The 19,309-nt window shown below is 54.9% G+C and overlaps 1 protein-coding gene across 2 annotated transcripts in view; it reads left to right on the top strand.

The window, feature by feature from the left end:
* NTN3 (netrin 3) overlaps positions 1-19,309 on the top strand; it is a 54,330-nt gene that overhangs the window by 24,990 nt on the left and 10,031 nt on the right. For both annotated transcript variants that reach the window (XM_080384920.1, XM_080384919.1), the window contains 2 exons: positions 5,838-5,912; positions 6,187-19,309. The exon at positions 6,187-19,309 is cut by the window's right edge and continues 10,031 nt beyond it. In XM_080384920.1, the coding sequence (XP_080241046.1) occupies positions 5,838-5,912; positions 6,187-6,515 (404 nt within the window). In that variant the 3' untranslated portion in view covers positions 6,516-19,309. The remainder of the gene's footprint in view (positions 1-5,837; positions 5,913-6,186) is intronic.

Here is a 19,309-nt window from a genome sequence, read left to right as displayed (position 1 = left end):
GCTTTCTCAGGGAAAAGTTTTCTCCACCCCCTCCAAGGAGGAAAGCAGGGGTGCAGCCCACCAGCTCCTCACCACCCCTTGGCAGCACCATGCTCAGCCCTCCCCACTGCTGCAGGATGTGGCCTCGCAGGGCAAAGCAGCTGCTTTGCACCTCCTCCCTGACCGCCCCTCTTCTATCAGCCACCCCCCACCATCTCACTTCATCCTGGCACCCCTGTGCCCTACGTGGTGGTCAAACAGTGGGAGCAATGGATGGGCTGTGCTGATGCTGGGCCAGGTCTTGAGATGCATGCATGGCCTTGCATGGGAGGGGGCTGCAGAAGGGCTTTTCTCTCTCCCCTCCTCTCCTTCCGCAGTCCTGTCAGCGTGGTAGCGTGACTGTTTATAGCTATCCTGTTTCTATCCCTCTGTAGGGATCCTGAGCCAGGTCAAGGGGGAGAAGCTAGGGAAAGAAGCAGTCCCTTTCCTCCTCGGGCCACCCTTCACCCTGCTGTCCTCAGGATCTTGGTCTTCTCCCGCATGCCAGTGTGGGGTAATACACAGCCTGTGCCCTATGTGCATCCTTCTCCCCAGCTCTCCTTCCTGCAGCCACCTTGCCTTGGGGATGGAAAATGCCAACAGCCCCTTCCCTGGCAGACATGTGCTTAGGATGTACTCCCCAGCCTTTTGGGAACATCTAGCATGACCCCTGCAGCCACATGCACGCACTCAGTGACCATGGGAGGGGGACAGGGACAAGGGGTGTCAAAGATGTGGATCTACGGCAGGACAAAAGCGTGCAGATGGGGATGGAGAGGGGAGATGGACAGAAGGAGGCTGGTAGCTCAGCTGCTTACAGAGCGATGTTGGCCCTGCACGCGTGCGGATCCCACGTATCAATGAAAGACCGGGAGTTCTGCACAGCCCAGCGCCCACCCAGCACCCACAGACACATCTCAGCCCTTCCAGCCCTGCTCCGCAGAGGCTCCAGAAAACAGGAGGGTTATCAGGTCGTGAGTCAAGCCGCCCTATGTGAGTCCTGCAGAGGTTTCACTCCACGCTCTGGCAGCATCTTGCCCGATGGGGTGACCATAAAGGCTGAGCTGTCAGTGATGCTGGGGAGGCTGCATGGGATGGGGCAGACCAGCACCACCCCTGCTCCTGCCTCTCTGCCTGCCCTGCCCACACAGCGGGCAGGAGTTGGGAACACCAGGCTTTGGGAAAGGGAAAAAAGTGGTTGGGAGGGAAAGGGGGATTTGGACGGTTTCACTGCAAACAGACAGCGACACATGGAGCAGAGTTAATCAAGGTGACTCCCCTCTAGTGCTTTATAAATAGGAACAGTCTTAGAGTGATGTCTGATCTTTTCAGCTGCGTAAAAATAAATGGCACTTTCTGGAGACCCGGGTGTTTACTTTGTTTTAGCGGAGCAGGTCTGCCTTAAACTGCCTCTAGTTTTATCTGTGGGTTTGCTGTTTTAAGATTTCTGGCTTCTAGCTTGAATATCTTTAATGCAAAGTAGCTCGCGTCTGCCCAGAGTCTGCACTGGGGGGAGCAGGGCACCCAGCTGGGGTCCTGCTGCCCCCTTTGCTGAGGCAGGGATCAGAGATGGATGGAGTAGGTGGTGCTGCCCTGCCCAACTCTGCCTGGGTTACCCTGCCTGCCATGTGCTTGTGCCATGGGCAGGGCTGGCCACAGCAATGCACCCTGCCTGCTGCCTGCACCCTGCCTGCTGCCTGCACCCTGCTTGCTGCCTGCACCCCGGTGCCCCTCTGCCTGCATCCTTCTGCCCCAGGAGCCCCCAGGCTCCCCTGTGAGCAGGGCATTCACCCCCTCAGTGCCCACAGCCCTCCCACCCTAGGCAGCCTCTGAGCCCCCTCTCTCCCCGGTTCCCCACCTCTCTCCCTGCCTCTGGCAGCAGGTGCTGGGCTGCAGGAACAGGGGCACATTGTTCAGGGCTGCTGCACTCAGGTGCTGGGCTTCCCCCCCTCTCCCCATCCTCCTCCCTGTCCCCCTGTGCATCTGGGCTTTTCACGGATGCTGCCATCCTCTGCATCGATCTTCCCAGCTTTCTCCTGCCTTTCCAACCCTCTGCAGCCTTTGAGGTCCGGCTTTGATCTCTCTGCCTGAGCAGCCGACTGGCTCAGCAGTAAAACGTCGTAGGTCCACTTCTCATAATTTTTATTATTATTATCTTAAAATATTTTCCACTTAGTGGAAAAAAAATATCCTTGTTCCCTGTTAGCAGAATTAACAAAATTCATGGAGCACAAAACAGGGCTTTAAAAGAATTCAAAGTCAGCAGTAAAAGTTTTGCAGCCATAACACCTAATTAAGTTACATCTCTCTTAAAACAAAATATTCTTTTTTTTCAAGGTGAGGAGAAGTAAACCAGATGTACAAAATCACTGCCTCTTGCACATGCTCCCCCTCAGCGATGGGGGATGCCCATGCCAGGCTGGTGGCTTGCTGGTCACCATCTGCCTCCTCCCACGTGTGTGTGGCATCGCCTGGTGCTTGCTCTGCTCTGTCCATCCATCCCACATGCCAGCTCCCCACTGCCAGCGGAGACGTTGCCTGTCCGTGGGTGGGGTGCCACTGCCTGGGACACGAAGGGGACTGAGCAGTAGGACAGGGCTGTAGCTATCCCAGGGGTGCACCAAGTGTCTAGGACGGGGCTGTGGCATATCCTGGGAACGCAGCAGCATCTCGGGGTTTGTGGGTGCACTCTCCCAGCCTCAGGTTGTGGCAGGTCTCTGCCACCCCCCAGCACCTCCATGGGGCTCAGCTGCCCCACCAGGCTGTGTGGGCACGGTGGGAGGGGTGGGCAGGAGGGTGGCTGCAGGTGGGGGCTAAACTTGATCTTCTTTCCACTGCCCTGCAGGATGTGTAATGCCGCAACTGAGAAGTTTAAAAAGGAGCTGGGAAAGTGAGGAGTTGCTCTGGGGGCTGCCAGGGGAGAGGCGCTCGTGAAGCGGCTTCTCCGATGGCCATTCAGATGGCCTGCCAGACGATTTTAGGGATGGACGGAGCGTGCTGCCCTGCTGAGCTAGCAGGGTGGGAAGAGCTGCTGCCAGGCTCCTTGGGCTCTGCCTGGGGGAACAGCCATCCCCTGGCATGTGGCACCCCAGTGGGCATGGGAGGATGCAGCTGTGGTCCACAGCCATGTTGTGATGAGGGCTGAGGGCGGAGACCCCCAGCAGAGCCCTGTTGCAGGGGAACCTTGCAGGAACTGGATGGGGTGCCCAGGGAGAGGCAGTTTGTGGAGGTGCAGGCAGGACCCAGCTGCCCCTCTGGCAGAGAATGAGCTGGGTGGCAGGCCTGGCACCCCTCACCTGGCCACCCCCCACCCACAGCACCCATGCGTGGTGATGGAGCCACACACTCAGAGGCAAGGAAGGCAAATGCTTTGAGCTACTTGGTCTTTGTTTTTTTCTTCCCAAGTTTCTTATAGAAATTGAGCAGGAATTGCTTTTATATTTGAGGGACGTTCCTCAGCACAAAGCTGAGGTTAAAAAAATCCCCAAAATAATCCCAAATTGTTAATTCCCAACACCATTTTCAGTTCTTTTGAATCAGAGTTTTATGATGTTAATAATGAACAGGAACTCAGGGCAGTTACTGGTTTTCTTTCTGCTTTTCTTCCCCATCACCGAACAAGGAGGGTGGCAGGCTGGCCAAGGATGCCCTGCAGCCTGGTACCACCACCCGTCACCCCACCACTCATGGGCTCAGCACCATGTGGCACCCACCCTGGTTCGTGGCCGGCTGCAGGATGGTTTCTGTGCCCCCCAGCTGTCTCCTTTCACCACCTGGCCCTGCACAGCATGGCACTGGCAAAGTGCTGCAGTGGTAGGGCTCCCAGCTCCAACTCCAGCAGCATGAGCACCACAAACCCATGTGGTCCCACACCTTCACCAAAGGCTCGCGCAGGGCTGGGACCCAGGCTGGCCCCTGCAGCAGGCAGGGAGGGGCACAGCCTGCACCCAACCCCAAAAAGTAGTTGCTTGGGCACATGACATCCTCCTCTGCTCTGCTTGGGGAGGAAAATGTCACCCATCCTGCTGGGTGCTCCCCAAAATAAGGTGGGAGCTCCCTTTTAGAGTCCCCTTCACATAGCAGGAAAGGACAGAGCAGAGTGTCAGGGATGGGCCCATAGCATGTCCCAGAGGATGCAGCGGGGTCCAGGACAGGGCTGTAACACATCCCAGGAATGCAGCAGATGGGGGCAATTTCCAGTGCCACAGCAGAGCACTTCAGAGCACTCGGCAGCCACCCTGCATGGGGCAGCCCTGTGCCCCCTCCACGGCCACCACCTCTGTCCCAGGGGATGCAGCGGGGCCAGGGCAGCTCTGCCAGCCTGGGCAGAGGGGTAGCATGGCAGCACAGGGGGGATGAGCCGAGAATCAGGGCTCACCCACCTCTGCCAAGAATTAAGTTCATGCTGTGCCACTTCTATCAATGACAAATTTGGAACAGGCGGCACAAAGTCCCAGATAAAAAGGAGAGCAGCAGAGCCCAGAGCCAGTTTGTGGTCCTGGGCTTCTTTCTTTCCTCTTTTCTCCTCCTCCCCTTGGCACAGGGCACTGTTATTCCCCTACCTTCCCCCCGACCCTCTCCTCCATCCCCAGCGATCGCTGTGGCAACCTGCAAACAAAGACAACTTCAGAGACTGCTGGCTCTGTCCCGGGACATGGGGCCAAGCCAGAGAGAGAACCTGTGAGGGGGAGAGAAAAGAAGAAAGATGGGCTTAGAAAAAACATGCCATTTGGAAAGAGACAAATTGAGATGTTCAAAGGAAGATGGCAGGGGGAAAGAAAGGAGAACAGGGCTGCTTCAGCAATTGTTGGGATCAAAGCCTTGGGGAGAAGGAAAAAGTCATTCCCTGCCCTCCCTCTGCTTGAGATGCAAATCTGGGGTCTTTAGAAATGCACAGAAAAAAAAGCTTCCTTGAGGACATGAGCCTTGTCTGGAGCTGGGGGACAGCAGGGAGGGATGCTTTGTGGAGTGGTGGACAGCCTGGTGGCCTCTCCAGCCCTTCTGGAGCAGCCTGAGCAGGGGATGCTTGGGCAGCAGGAGTGGCCTGGCAGAGCAGAGCCACTTCCCTCATCCACCTGCTTCCCCCAGCCCGAGTCCCCTTCCCTGCTTCTGGGCACCGACGAGGTGTGGGTCTCTGGAGGGGCAGCCCCATGAGGATGCTTCCCACCACCCTGGCCCCTGAAGGCTCTCACCCCTGAGAATTACAGCCTCCCTGGTCTGGGATCAGACCTTCCTTTTGGTCTCTGGCCTCTGGGTCCGATGGTGGGGTTGGTACTAAGTTCTCTCTTCCTCACATCACCCAGGTTTGCAGGGCCATAGCTGTTCTGGTTGACCCTCCTTGGCCATGGCCCTGCCTGCTCGCCATGGTGGCCACTGTCACCTCACCTGCATCTCTCCCATCCATCCCCTCCTCTGGAGGAGAGTCCCCAGGCTCCCTCCACCACTCCATGCTGATTTATCCTGCAGGACATCATCCCCATCAGTACAGGACGTGACACAGTCTGCTTCGTGGGCACAAGGCCCTTTGATTTCTCCTCCAAGCTGATGTGGTGTCAGTGTTCATGCTGGGATTTGAGCCCCCTGCTCTTGTGAGCTGTCAGAGTGGCATCTGGACTTGCCAAACCCCCATCCCCAGAAGCAGCCCAGGCCCTGGCTCAGGAGCCTTCTGGAGAGTACTGGGATGTGGAGTACCCCCCACCCTGTGCCAGGCTGGGTCTCATTGCTGTACCCTCCACCCTGTTCCCTCATACCTTGCAGTGCGACAGGACCTTACGTACCTCAAGCCCCTCAGTGCTCAACCCTCTGTTCTTCCTCCACAGATTGTGACTCCTACTGCAAGCCAGCCAAGGGCAACTACAAGATTAACATGAAGAAGTACTGCAAGAAGGACTATGGTAAGGACCTCCTCCCACCCCAGGCCCCGCTGGGCTTTGCCACAGAGGCAGCCAAGGGCGGGCTGCAGGCTGGCTGTGGGTGGGGGAGATGCAGATGTCCCAGGGGATGGGGAGTACCCAGCAAGGAGGGGGGTCCCCAAATCAGCCACCCCAGGTGTGGTGGATGAGGCAGGTGGGGCTGCTGGGGACGGGCAGTTCCCATCACCAAAGCTTCCTTCTGACAGCAAGACAAAGCATCCCCCATCACCATGCCTCCCCCCCTCTTTTCACTCAGTGGTCCAGGTGAACATCCTGGAAATGGAGACGGTGGCCAACTGGGCCAAGTTTACCATCAACATCCTCTCTGTCTACAAGTGCCGCGATGAGCGGGTCAAGCGCGGTGATAACTTCTTGTGGATCCACCTGAAAGACCTGTCCTGCAAATGCCCCAAGATTCAGATCAGCAAGAAGTACTTGGTCATGGGGATCAGCGAAAACTCCACTGACCGGCCAGGACTGATGGCCGACAAGAACAGCCTGGTCATCCAGTGGCGGGATGCCTGGACACGCCGCCTTCGGAAACTGCAGCGGCGGGAGAAGAAGGGGAAGTGCGTGAAGCCCTGAGGGGTTTCCACTCGTCCCATCCCACCCCGTGCTCAGCCCCAGCCCGGCTGTGCGCTGCCAGACTGCGCCCAGAGACTCTGTACATATATATAGTGTGAACGGACTCTTCTGTCTATAGTGTATATTTTGGCAATGGTTTCCCTTTGTGCGTGCGTGTGCACGTGTGGGTGTGCGTGTGGGTTTTTTTCTCTAAGTGTGTATTAAAAATAACACAGTAATGACAAACCTTTAATGGGGAGCAAAGTGGAGCAAGATCCCATGGGTGCCTGTCACTTGAAGGAGCTCAAAAGGGATTGGTGTCCTGCTCCGGGCATTTCTAGGCTTTTCTTTTCCCTTTAACAAAGTCTTCTGCCCGGTGTGGCGTTGACACCTGAGTTGACAGTTCTCCTTTCTCCAGTGTCCAGGGCCTTCCTCTTCCTCGCTCTCTGAAAACATTCTGCTGTCTCAGACCTCTCTCTGCCCTTCTCCTTGCCCAGTAGGAACAGGAGCTCAGAGTCTTCTGTCCTTCATGCCAATGTGCAACGGGCAGGCTGAGTAGAAACCAGCCAGCGCTGGTTGTAGAATCCAACGCTGCAGAGGGACCAGCCCCAGGAGCTTCGCCAGGAAGAACAAAGGAACTTTTGCAAGGCTTGATACTCTGGTGACCTCAGGTTCACATAAACCAGTGCTGCTGCTGGGGCAGGGCCCATGCGATGCTGCAGTGCCGCGGGGAGGAGTCAGGCCATGGCAGTGGGTTGGTGGCCACTACCAGGCTCTGTGCCCACCAGGTAGAAGGGAACACACTTCGCAGCCCCCCTGGCCATTACCTATCCTGGTGCATAGTCCAGGAGACCCAGCGGGAAAGACCTGGAGACACCCATTTTCCCCTCCCATGTCCACTAAGGCTGTAGCCTGCCCCACCAGCAGGACCTGGGGTGGAGCGAACAGGCTGACTGGAGCCATCGTCTATCATCATCCATTCACCCAGGTCTACGCCCCTATATTCTCAGCTGCTACCAACTGACAGAATTCCACCTGTTTCTGTTGAGCTGACGCCAAGTGACCATCTGCCTTGGTGTGCATCCTTCAGAGCTGGCCTGACTGCATGCTCTCCTTGGGAAGTATTGCTGTGGCCGAGATTGTCCAAGGAGGTGCACAAGGCAGAGGTGGCAGGAAGAGAGAAGAGCTTTCATTGACCCACCTCTAGTCTTTTATATCTTCTTCACCATGTATTAGTCTCCAGTTCAAACAGACATCAGTATCTTCCCATGTTGAGATTGTAGCAGTCCTGGCATAATAAATATGATTAGAAATAATAGGTGCTCTGACAATAGATATTCCTTTCCCTACAAACCTTGCCTTGCTTGTTGACTGCCTCAGCAAGGTATTGTAACCTACATCACAGTCTTCCAGTGCTTTAGGATGATGCTTTGCCCTTTTGAGCCCACAGCAGTTTGCATGGACTCCCCGTCCCATGGGTGGTCTGGTGCTTCTAGGCTCCAGCATCCCAGGGTGGGATGAAGCCAAAGAGACTGGTGGAGCACTGTCTGTGTTCAGCACCCAGGAATTTGGGAAGTGAGGATCTAGGCACCGGGGGATGTCTGTGTGGACATACAGGTGCCCTAGTCCGGGAACTCAGTGCATTGGTGAAATTTCTGGGGGTGCTGGGAGTGGATTTTCAGAGATGTGGAGGCTCTGCAGTGCCAGCTTTCAGGTCCACAGGGCACAGGCAGAACTGGAGAGAGAACAGAAGCTGAAGGGCAAAGCATATGCAGGACCAGTTGGGGTTAGATGAGCTGGTCCTATGCCACACTCTTAACTTAGACCCCAACTTTCCCTCCTCCAGCTGAGCTAAGGGGATCCCCCCATCCCTGGTTCCTCTTGTTCTGGTTGTCATAGGCTATTGGCCTCTGCTGTGAGATGGTCTTTGAAGTATGTGGGCCACCCAACCCCTCTTCCTCCCATGACTGCTTGCATGCAGGAGCCCAGGAAGCAGAGCTGCTGCCCTTGCCCTAGGCTCACTCCAACACCACATACTGTTAGTCAGTGGTGGAATATCCTTCGGTTGTGCATGGCCAGGACTCCCATCGGGGTCATCTCCACGGCCCCAGGGACAGCTCAGTATCACCCCATGGGGTGTGGGGGCTCCCTGGCCCCTCTTCTCAGCAGCCACAGCCCACAAAGGAGCAGGCCAGTACCACTGCTCCATGGGCACGGATGCTTATCAGGGCAGAGCTGCAGAAGGCACATGCTTCCTCCAAGCAAGGCACGATGTGTATATGCTCCTCAAAAGTGCTCTGCACAGCCTCTTAGGGCAGGAGACTCCAGGATTTCCTTTAGCACCTGATTTCTCCTCCCCTGAAGCAGGGCAATTAAAACTCTTTGAGGACTCTGATGTTAATGGTTGAAGTTCTCGATTTATTCTCCAAGATGGCTCTTCCTTCTTGTTTCAGCTCTGCCATCTGGGACTGCTGACAAGGAGAGATGGCTCCCAGCTGGTGTCCTCATGCCCATGGGTGTCCTGCTGGGGCAGATTGGAGACCCCAAGGCAGGACGACCACATACCCCCTGGGCTGCCACTGAGGAGAGGAGCTCTCCCCCTTTGGCTGGGGGATGTCCTAAAATCCTGGCCAAAAACTGGAGTGGGCCACTCTGCACCTTCACTAGGACTGCTGCCTGGAAGATGTTTTTCTGACTTCCCCTGCTTGTGTCAACCCCAAAGGCCGAAGTAAGGATTCATCTTTCTTCTTCCTCTCCCTCTCCCTGGCACGGCCAGCTGGAAATGCCTACACATGGGTTTGGTTGTCCCTGGAACACCGGAGCTGGGTCACCCAGAGCTGGTGCCAGGGTTCCCAGCATGATGGTGGAGGTTGCACAGAGATGCTGCTTGTCCTGCCCTGCAACTCAGGGTAAGGGCTTGGCGCAGACACTACCACAAGCACAGTTCCAGGGAGGGCTGCAAAACCAGGGGCTGCTGTGCCGTCTTCACAGGGATGCTGCTGAGCTGGCTCATCTGGCTGTGCTTTCCATGCCCCACTTGCCATGCAAGCAGCTTGCTGGGGAAAAGAGGCCCTTCACAGAGAGGGCTGGCGACATCGCACCCAGCCTGCACGCAAGCCTTGCACAGGCCCTGCGCTGCACAACCCCACACCGCTCTGATGCTTCTGTCCACATTGAACCGGAGATACAACCAGAGGCATCCCCAGGTGCAGGTGGGACAACCCCAGTTGGGGAACTCAGCCTGCCAAACCATGCCCCACGCCTGCTGCAGCAGGGTTTTGGGGAGAAGCAATGCTGCCCAGGGGACTTAGACATGCAGCTGCTCCCAGACACATATTTGAATCTCCACATGCATCCACATGTCTTTTTAATCTTCTTTTTCTGTCTGCTTTGTATTTTAAATGTATGACTGGACGAAGCAGATCCAGGATGCTGGTGGGACCCTTTGCAAGCACCTTTGGGGGTGGGCTCTGCTGTGTTTCTTGGGGTGCCCTGGGCCGGGCTGCTGGGACATGTGTCATGTAAATACTACCCTGAGGGTGCCCTTGCAGAGGGACCCTGGCCCTGCAACTTGGTGGCTTCTGTGAAATATGTAAAAAGAAAAGCCAGCAAATGTTATGGACTATAGTGTAACATATATGATATGTATGTTTTGGGGGGTATTATTATTTTATTATTTTTATTTTTAATAACACGAGTCTAATAAGTACTTACTGCCTAATTCTGCATCTTCTTCACACGCACTCTCAGTTTGCATGTGGGCTGGGAAGCCAAGGGCTTTGCCGAAGCGCTTCTCTCTCCCATCACCCCCAGCTCTGCAGGTTGGGGCTGTGTTGATCCGTAGGGTCTCATGAGCACTGCAGGAGCTTCCCCGTAGCTTTGTATCTGGATGTGGGTGGGCTCAGGGCATGCCACGTGGCTGGCTCTGAACGTCCCTTGGTGCACCAGGGAACGATGGCTCATGGGTCATCATGATCCAGGCTTGGCTCTGCAGTTGTCCACCCATCTGGGTACAACCGGGACAGCAGATCCCAGCGAGCTCTCCCACCTCACCAAGACTGGGTCACCAGCCTCCAGCTGGCTTCCTTGTACTCATTGGACTTACCAGGGAAGTGGGGGACTCTTCACAAGCCCCCACCCACCTCCACTTCTCTGGCACCTCAAGCATCCAGAGTTACCCAAAACCTGCAGGACTTTATAGCCATGGAGGTTAAATAGCTGAAAAAACTCTTCCACCTTCCCATCATGACTCTCCAAGAGCTGTAACGGGAAACACCAGAAACATTAATGGTATTACTTGCTGTTTATTTTATTTAGGTATTGTTTTTATATACTCATTAATGGCTTATGTAATTACTTCATTGCTGTTCATAACACTAACATTTAAACAAAGCCACAGTTAAAAGAAAGTGCAATCAAGCCAAATTTCCAGTAGGCTTAACTGCTTTCAAAGCTAATTTAAAGGGGAAAAAAGGGGATAATTAGCAGTCAAGCACGGAGTTGCCTTTCCACCCTCGATGCAATGGGAGGCTGGTTGGCACAAGCTCTGGCAGCCTGAAGCTGTTCTGGGGCACTCCCATGTCCGCCTGCACCCACCCAGGCCTGGCCACCCCCTTGGTGGTTGGGGAGTGCTTGTCACCACGGGGTGCTGCCAGAGCCAGTGGTGATACAGGGCAGGGGGACTTGGGTGGTAGCAGGGGATGGCATGCAGCCCTGGTGGCCACAGCCAGCAGCCATAGGCTTTGCAAGGGCAAGAGATGCTGCAGTGCAAATTCGCCTTGCCACAAGGAAGACGTATGTTTTCCAGAACAGCTCTTCAAGGAAAAAAATATTAATTTAACAAAGGACATGAAAAGACTTCAACACACTCTGGTGTGCTCCCATTTCCTAGAGCGCAGCTCTTGCCTGCCCCGTGCAGCAGCTGGCTGAGCTCAGGCATGTGCCGAGAAACTCTATGCTGGGACCGGCTGCTCCAGGCAGTTTATGCCTCGTCCCCACACGGGAAGGGCCAAAACGACTACGCACATTTTGCATCAGTTTGTTGTTTTGTTTTTTTTTTTTAAATAGACCTTTTCCCAGTATTCAGCTGGGGCAAAATGTTTGATATTCAAAGGCAGCTGAAAGAGAGGCCAGGTTTGCAAGTTCCCCCCTGCTTTGGGACTGAATTTTGCAGCTGGTTGAAATTTTTCTTATTTCAAAACGCCAATGGACATCTTTCATGGAAACCCGGAATTTGGCCAAGGAACGAATCAAAATGTGAGAATACTACAGAAAACTCGATGCTCTTTTTCCGTGTCATCCAGCCAGCTCCACTCATGAGAGATCACAGGCGTTTGGACAGCTAAACCCCAGCCTTAGTGGACAGACACATGGGTGGATGGGCAGACCAATGAATGCACACACAGATTATTTCCCATCATTTTGTTCTTGGTAACTGAAATCCATATAAATAAAAATAGACCTGAATCCCACAGGAAAACATCTCCCTTAGGTGCAGCACAGTCGAGCAAAGAACATTTTGCTCGTCCAACAGGGCCACAGCTCAGTGCTGGGCTCTGGGGACACCCTGCCTGCTGAGGAGCTTGTCTCTAAGTAAGGGCAACACCTACTTAGAGAGGCAAGACCTACTTGCTTGGCCCCTTGTCATGGCTTGATACAATCTCCTTGCTCCCTTGATGCTCTCTGATATGCAGAGCAATTTCTCTCTGTCCTGCGATGCAGATCCAGGTGGGTTTTAGTAGGGGATCCAGCTGCTGGAGAGCAGTGATGGTGGCCCTGCCAGCCCATCCTTTCCATGCTTCTGTGGTCAGTAACGTGGAAGAGTGGTACTCTGCCTCCTGTGGACGCGGTGTACTAGGGAATAGTGGCCTGCAGCCATCCCTCAGGTGTGGTGACCTGTTTGACTGCCCCGCTCAGTGCCATGTCCTCCATCCTGCTCTGCTGTGCCCTTGGTACTGCAACACTCTGTCCATCACCCCTTACCCAAGCACGGCGTTTTACAAACCCCAAAAGCCTCGTTAACTTCCAAAATTTTGCTTCCTAAGCAAATCTCGGCCTCCGCATTTCCCAGCCCTCCTCTTGCCCTCCCAGCCCCAACCAGGGCTCTTCCACCCACCCAGGCTCCTGGGCAGCATGCACTTTTCTCACTCACGACTGTGTCAGCCAAGTGTTGAGGGGGTTTAGCTGCTCCAGCCACTCTCATCCTTGCAAAACTGTTAGAAATGTGCTATTCTTCAAATGCCAAGTGTATTTTTACAAGCCTTGGGGGCATTTATTACATCAGAGTTAATCATTGTGTCATTCATTTGTTTGTTCATTTATTCCTTCATCCAATCTATTTATCTCCTTGTTCATCTTTATTAGGGCACGACTCACTGGCTGAACACCACGCACCCCGTGTGCACAGGGTACCCGGCACCTGTGTGGGGTACGGGGAAGCAGGGGCTGGTTCAGCAGAGCCTGGGGAGCAGGGAGGCAGCTTCCCACGTTGGCTGCGCGGGGGGAACATGAGGAAACCATTAATCGATGGGCTGGCCCGTGCCGTGTTTTCCTAAGGAAGAGCCGAAGACGGGGAACAGCTGGGGTCAGCAGGGCACCATCTGGAGAAACCCGTCAATTCCCTCCTGCTGGGTCTTTCCCACCTCAGTGGCAATGGAGAGGACGAGGCAAAAAGGAAAAGCAGTCCCCACCAGCACCCTGGGGATGGGGGCACCCTGCTGCACCCCATGACCTGCATCTGCACTGCATCGGCCATAAGCATCAATGTGATGTTGTACCAGGTTTGCCAGTGGCACAGGGACCATGGCACAAAAAAAGCATCCCACCCAGGGCTGCTGCTGTGTGCTGTCCTGGCAGAGCTGTGCTCGTCCCCCTGTGACTCAGGCTCAGCATCGCTGCACCTCCTTCCAGGCTTTCACCGCTCAGCTGCTGCCACAACCTCATCCCCCCATTTCATCCTCTGCCATTCATGTCCCCAGCCCGAGAGGCATGGGACCTGGTGGGATTGCTTTTTCAGAGGGATGCTACATCTCAGTTAAATCAATGACAGGCTGCGAGCTCCATGCAGGGCAGGATCAGGTCCTCACTGCCGAGCCACCAGCCAGCATCTATTAAAGCAAGCCCTCTATTTACACAGTCACTGCAAGACTCAAATAAACTACTTATGTTTTCATTTTGGACAAGATGCACTACCCCAAAAGCTTGGAGAATGGGCCTCTCCCCTGTCAAAATAAACACCACCCACTGCTGCCCCCCCCCCAGCCCCAATACACCCACGCGATGGGAAATCGTTGGCTTTTGTTTATCAGGAGAGGCAGGGAGAGGCGTCATTCCCAGAAGACGGCTGCTGCTGGGGGAGCTCCGCGGAGGGGTTGCCTGTCGAGAGCCAGCAGCAGCCAGCCCCACATGCAGCCACCAGCTGAACTCTGGGTTTGTTACAGCAGGACCAGGATCCTGCTCACGGCACAGGGAGAGAGGGGATGGAGACAGGGCTGAGAGGAACCAGCTCAGCACATCTGAGTGACCCAAAGACACCTGGGTCAGGTCTCTCTCTGGCATTAGCATCCCCGCAGGGACCTCTGAAGCAGCAGTGTAAAGCCAGACACTGTGTCCTGCCTGTCCTCTGCCTGTGCCCTGCCAGGCAGATGACAACAGGAGCAAAGCTTCTCCAGTGCTTGCAGCTCTAGGTCTGCGCGATGGGTCACTAACCCAACCTCATGGCCACTGAGGCTTTTGGTATGTGGTGACTCTTAAGTGTCCCTTCCCAGTGCCGCTGGCCACCCATGCTGCAATTTCTGTGCCCCAGGGCCCAGCTGGGATAGGGTTGGTGCTGCTCAGGTTGGTGCCCCAGGAGTCCTTGGTGCTCTCCATGCTGTGACCCAATGCCGGTGTTTGCCCATCCATCAGGAAGCCCAGCAGAGCCTGGCAGGCTCTGGCTTGCATCCTGAGCCAGAAATCGGGGTAGCTTTGGCCAGACCACCCCTACAGAGTTTCACACCGTCCCTTTTCCGGAAAGGCCAGACAGTACCTAGAGCTGGGAGCCAGGCAAGGTGGCCAAAGGTGGCCGGTGCGGTGGCCAGGCAGTGCTGTCCCCACCACCAGCAAGGCTCAGCCATTCCTCTTGCCCTGCCCAGTTCCGAGCCATGCAGCAGCAGCCCCCTGGGTATTGGTCGCCACCTCCATCCCCATGCCTCGCTCCAGCACTTGGCTCCTCGCCTTCAAGAGCAATCCCTTCCCATCAACCTGCCGGCTTGCATGGGGAAATTCCCCATCTCATCCATTATGCAAAATTAGCTCTCAGGGAGCGCCTGGTGAAATCGTGGGGCCTTCGTCTGCTCCGGGTGCTTTCAGACTTTTCCCTGGCATCCAGTGGGACAGCCATAAATCTCTGCTACTGCCTCCGAGTCGAACATTTCCTCCGAGCCCCATTATTAATTTTCTGAAAGATCCCATAAACCCCCAGATGGAAAAATACAGAGATATTTGCACATGTGCCGTAAAACACATTGCCCATCTATTTCAAATGGATGTGGCAATATATAAAACATACTTAGGGCATGAGCCAGGTTTCACGGTATTTAAACAAGGCAGCATGATGTAATTGGAATTTACAGTATAGGAGCAGATTGAAGCTGGGACTTGGTTGCGTACCATATATCTTCGATCTCCTGAAGATTTGGCCTGCTTTATAATGCCAAATGCCTTTTGTACTTGTCACCTATATTTTAAGTGGATGAGCAGCTCCTTTCGTGAAGTATAATGGTTGGAAAATATTTTTTTTTCCATCTGAATTTCGCAGCCACTCTGGAGAGGAGAAATCTGCCCTGTTCCTCTGCAAACAGTGCATATTCCCAGGGATGCAGGTGTCTCAGGGTTTTGCTCACCTCGTCCCCCAGCCCACATGGCTCCTGTCCCTGGGCAGCACGGTGCCACAACTTCTCCTGCTCCATGGCCTCACACCCACCCAGGGCTCTGTGGTGTGGGGTGGGAGTGAGGACCTGCTGCCCACAGGCACTCTTCCCTGGGGCAGAAGAGGCTGGTGAGCCCCTGATGCTGGAAAGAGCAGCCAAAGTTCCAGGTGCTGCTCACAGGCAGGAGCTGCTCCAGGCAGAGAGCAGCCCCTGAAAGAGGTGTCACCATCAGGTCCCTTCAGAAGATGCCTTGGCAAAGCCTGTCAGATGTGGTCCCACCTCCCTGAAGCCAGCACTGGCAGGGGGCGGGCATCGCTCCACAGCCAGGCAATGGGAGGGTGGTGGGAGAGCTGGGGATGTTCAGAGGCTGCCCCCAGGCCATCCCCATCACCCGTGCAAGCACCCCTCTGCCACCCTTCCCCAGGACAGGGCAGGCAGACAGGTGCAGCAAAGCTGGGGATTTTTCAGCTCCAGGAACCCTGTTCCTCCCTGCGAGGTCCCAGTTTCTCATCACGCTGCTGAGATCCCCCTGTGGTGCTCACCCCTGTAGGGGATCTCTGGGGAGGTGGAGGGGGGGCAGGGGGGCTGCAGCCCAGCTGGTTCTTGCCTGCTGCATCCCCTCCTTGCCTTGCCCATGCCCTTCCCACAGTGCCTGACCTGGGGGACCTGCCAGCATAGGCTGGGGTCTGAGCCCCAGGGTGGGAGGACGGTGTGGCCCCATGGTTAGGGCAGGGAGATGGCTCTGTGCCCTGTCTGAGGGCAGGTGCCCTCCACTGCCTGGAAATCTCCTGGGGCTCCCCCAGCTGCAGGGAAAGGCAAAAATGGAAAGGCAAAAGATGCCAAAGCATAAAAATTAAAATTTTGCTCGTAGATGAGCTGGTGGCTCCATCCCACTGGTGTGCTGTGGGTGCAGGGCTGGCAGCACCCTGGTCCCTAGCCCATGAGCGCCAGGGTGCTGTAGGCACAGAGCTGGATGGGGGAGCCCACATGCAAGCCCGGGGCAGCAAGGAGGTGCCAGGAGCTGGAGCCCCCATGCCTGTCAGCTTCAGCCAGGGCTGGCGGACCTGGTCTGGCCAAACTCACTGGCCCTGTCTCCACCCTCTTCCAAGCATCCAGGGGGTTCCGATCAGGAATTTTTGAAAAATTAATAAATCAAGTTGTTCCCTTCCGGCAGAAAGAAAAGCCCTCCAAAAAATGTCAGTTAGAAATAATCCAAGTGATTTGTTTGGAAAATTTTGAAGCACAGGTCCTCCCGAGAGCCAGGATGGCCTCTCGGCCTCGCTCTCCAGAGCCAGGAACCAAGAGCCAAGACCCCGGCTCCAGGGCAGGAAGCCTAGAAACTCTCATAGCCACAGCTCAACCGGAGCCCAGCAGAGCCGCAGGCCACCTGCAGCTGAGCCGGGAGCAGGACCCCACGAGCCCACCTGGAGCCAAAGCCAAGCCTCCCTGGAGCTCTCTGGACCCGGGGGTCCAGCATCCCAGGGGCTGGGCTGGGTGCTGAGGAGGGACCCGATCAGCTGGCTCAGTTCAGGAAAACGCACTTTTTCAGAAGGTAAAACCATTTTGATTGGGAATTTTCTAACTAGCCCTAGCGCCTGACCATCAAGCGTGGTGCTGGCCAGGGACGAGACACGGGGGCTGGTGCACGCTGGCTGCTGGTGTAGAAACTGGGTTATTTGTCCTCAGCAGCCCCTGCACAAACCACATCAGTGGCAGACCCTGTGCTGCCACCCCACAGGACCTTCTGCTGCTCCACAGCTCCAGACTTAATTCCTGCTCATGAATGATCTGAACAGCTCTGCAGAGTTGTGTCAGCAGCCACTGGTTAGCTGGACAGTACTTGTGGTTTCTCTAGCCCTCAAGAGACCTCCTCTATCATTTTCTGAAGGGCTCTTACTGCCAGACAGAAGGTCTCTGAGGGTTTCTTGTGAGTTTCAAGTGTATACAGTACAGTGAAAATTCCTCAACGAGGCTGTGTGTGTGTGCGTTTCCAGCCCTCAGACCTTGTGGAGACCCAGCTATTAGAGGATGTTGAGCATCAGGTCTTTGAAAGCCAGGAGCCTTTCCGTCATTGCCACGAGGGAGGCTTAATAGGCAGGCATCTGGAACCACTTCCCATGCTCGAGGTTTGGACTTCACCAGGCCAAAGAATCAGCCTCACCTACTGCTGCATTTCTGGCGTTTAGCTAAGTCTCACGGGACATGTCCTGCAGAGGTGTTGGCACAAGCAGGTCAGCACCGCACTGAAAGCCAGGTTAGAAGTGCTGGTGGAGGTGCTTGGCTCCTTGGTGCTCTGGGGCCAGTGGCAGGTTTCTGGCATGGGTTAAATGATGTAGAGCTCCATTCCGTCATCCTAACTGCCTCTTAATGGCATGCTTCTCTGAGACAAGCTCTCCCAGGCTTGTTGGTAGTCATCCACAGGATGCATCAGGTCGCTCCTCTAGGCTGACTGCAGCGGTCCTGTTGGCTCATTAGTTCTAAGAGGAAGGGGAAGGCAACAAGAGCTTTTCTTGAGTTACCCCCGTGGCACTATTTGTCAGGGTACCATTACAGATGTAAGAAGAGAAGAAAACAGATGATTTAAGCCCTGTAGCTTTATCTAAGGAGTCTGCAAAACCCCCTGGGGAAGGGGTGAGATTTCCAGAGGCTGGGAGCATGCAAACCCAGGCGAAGCAGCCCTGACAAATGGATGGAGCTGGAGGTGATGGCTCAGAAGGGGATAGCGTAGATAATGGGAGACAGGCATCGTGCTAGAGATTCTCTGCCTGAAGAGATTGCAGATGGGAGAGCTCTAGGGCGTCAGAGATACGTGAGGCCTTTGTCTGTATGGAACACAGTGGGCACAGACACTGCGGGGCTGGCCAGCATACAGATGATCTTCAGCAGTAGTCAGGACACACGACAGAGGCACCACATTTCTGTACTTCTGGATTTTCCTTTCACGTTCTCACCACCCTCCTCCATCTTCTTCTTATTCATCTCTCTCACCTTTGACCTCTCCCTTCCTCCCGTCAAACTTTCTCTTTTCCCAAGTTTCTTGCTGTTTGGCTGCTTGTTCTCCCATTCCCGTCAGGGATGATAAATCACCTCTTCGGAAGAGCGTCATCAACATACCAGACTCATCCTTCTTTTGACCTTCTCGGCTCTGAGCCACTTCCAGGAGGTAAGAACTGGACCCAATTACACTGGAGAGGAGATCACCAGTTGACCTCATGAAACAGGAACTGGGCCATTCCCCTTTCTCCCTCCAGTCACAAGTCCTGCCCTTGTCAGTCCTGCATGTTTGGTGCAGACTGCACATCCCTCTAGCCATCATGCTGTGCATCCAGCTGGGGCACCTCATGCTAAAGAGACGGCCAGGTACACATGCGCCTTTTTCTCTTGATCTCTCTTACCTTGCTCCCCCTTATCCCTCCCCCAACACACATCTGCTCGCACAGTTCCAGAGAATTCATTTCATATCACCATTGAGCCGTTTATTTCTTTCCCAAGAGTTAAAAGCCTGTCTCCCTTGATTTAGTGAGTCAAGAGTGGCTGGGAGGGAGGGGGGAGAATAAAAGAATGAAAGAAAGAAATAAAATAATGAAAAAAAGGTCTTGGGAACATCTGGAGTTGCTCTTAAGCAAGACGCAATATTCTCATCCAGATGTTGAGTGACTGGCTTCTATTTGGGAAATGTCAACATGTCAGATGTCAAAATCCCACCCGACACCACCTTCCCCTCCCTCCCTGCCCCTCTTCGCCTTCTCCTCATCCCACTTTCGTTGTGCTGCCTGCATCATCCCCTTGGGATGGCAGTGAGAGGAAGGGGCGGTTTGTCTGAGCCCTTGATGAGTGTCACCAAGAGGCATCAACGGGCTGAGCTTGTCACTTGGAAACAACTGGTTCACCGAGCAGAGGGATATG

The sequence above is a fragment of the Falco punctatus genome (assembly GCF_963210335.1).
Source record: "Falco punctatus genome assembly, chromosome: 4".
In the NCBI taxonomy this organism is placed as follows: Eukaryota; Metazoa; Chordata; class Aves; order Falconiformes; family Falconidae; genus Falco; species Falco punctatus.
Note: the sequence above shows the minus strand (reverse complement) of the source record. Positions and strands in the feature narration are given on the sequence as shown.